Here is a 1350-nt window from a genome sequence, read left to right on the forward strand (position 1 = left end):
TCTCTCTCTCTCTCTCTGTTTCTCTCCGGCACATGTTTAGACAGGATGTTAAGTATAAAGCAACATCGATGAGGCGGTTTCCGTACAGGTGAGCACAAAGGTGTGTCTCATCTCAAATTAATTATTGATGAACCCTGCTTCAAAACAGTGCCGTGCAAGGGTGTGGCTTTTCTAAAAACAAATGGTGACTCTTCTGCAATTGTAGGATGTATGATAATTTGCAGTAAAATTGTCCAAGATAGCCACCCATGGAAGATGAGGAAAGTTGTTGTGTTACACAGATATATGTATTGGATAGTGTCAACATATTAATTCTAAAAAAGTAGTGAAAACGCAAAGGTGGGGGGGGGGGGGGGGGTAAGAAGTGGTTGTTCGTACAGGTGATTATCTTGGACTGGTAGCGGTTAGAGCAGGGTAACTTACAAGTTGTTATCCCAGTTTACAAAAGTATCTTATGAGAAAAAAGTTTCTTATGTTTGTTTGTTCTATTTGTTTGTTGGTATTTTTCCACTCTTCTTTGTGCTTGTAACTTCCGTAAATGGTCTTAAAATGAACGAAGAAAAATAACTTCTTCTTTTCTCTTTCACTCTTTGTATCGTCGAATAGTTCTGGGAAGTGATCTCAGACGAGCATGGCATCGACCCAACAGGGACATACCACGGCGACTCCGACCTCCAGCTGGAGAGGATCAACGTCTACTACAACGAGGCCACAGGAGGCAAGTATGTGCCCAGGGCTGTACTGGTGGACCTGGAGCCCGGCACCATGGACAGTGTCCGCTCCGGACCCTTCGGACAGATCTTCAGGTACACTTTGAGTATTTTTTCTTGTTTGTAGTAGGTAGTAGTTTTCTTTGATGTTCAGGACCCTTCGGACAGATCTTCAGGTATACTTTGAGTATTTCATACTTGCTTTTTAAAATAGTAATAAGTGTTCTTTGATCCTCTTGAACTGTCAGGCAAAATTTTAAGATACACTTCAACTCGAGTTTGAGGATCATCCCCTTTCTTTTTTGTCGTTGTAGTCTTTGATACTCCAGAACTGTCAAGAAGAATTTTAGGTACACTTTGAGTTTGAGGATTTAGCTTTGTTTGAAGGTAGTAGTAGTGTTTTTATTATGTTTAGGACCTCTCGTGGAGATTTACAGGTGCACGTTAAGTTTAAGGACTTATGCTTGATCTTTAAGGTAATGGTGATTTTTGATGCTCCAGAAATGTCAGGCAGAGTTTTAGGTACACTTACTAGATCCGTGATACCCTTGGAATCTCCTTGAAGCACAACCTTTTTTTTAAACAATCTGTAACTAAGCTTTTATTAGCTGAACCTCCCCCCCCCCACCCCGAAAAATAC

General features: G+C 41.0%; 1 protein-coding gene across 1 annotated transcript in view; it reads left to right on the plus strand.

Annotated features, from left to right (window-relative positions):
* The window catches only part of LOC101863106 (tubulin beta-4B chain), a gene marked incomplete at its 3' end in the record, with an annotated part of 4782 nt that extends 3976 nt beyond the window's left edge, over positions 1-806 (plus strand). The window contains 1 exon segment of the mRNA XM_013083208.1: positions 607-806. Coding sequence (XP_012938662.1) covers positions 607-806 — 200 coding nt within the window.
* Between the last annotated feature and the right edge of the window lie 544 nt (positions 807-1350).

Source organism: Aplysia californica, unplaced genomic scaffold (assembly GCF_000002075.1).
Source record: "Aplysia californica isolate F4 #8 unplaced genomic scaffold, AplCal3.0 scaffold00217, whole genome shotgun sequence".
Taxonomy (NCBI): domain Eukaryota; kingdom Metazoa; phylum Mollusca; class Gastropoda; order Aplysiida; family Aplysiidae; genus Aplysia; species Aplysia californica.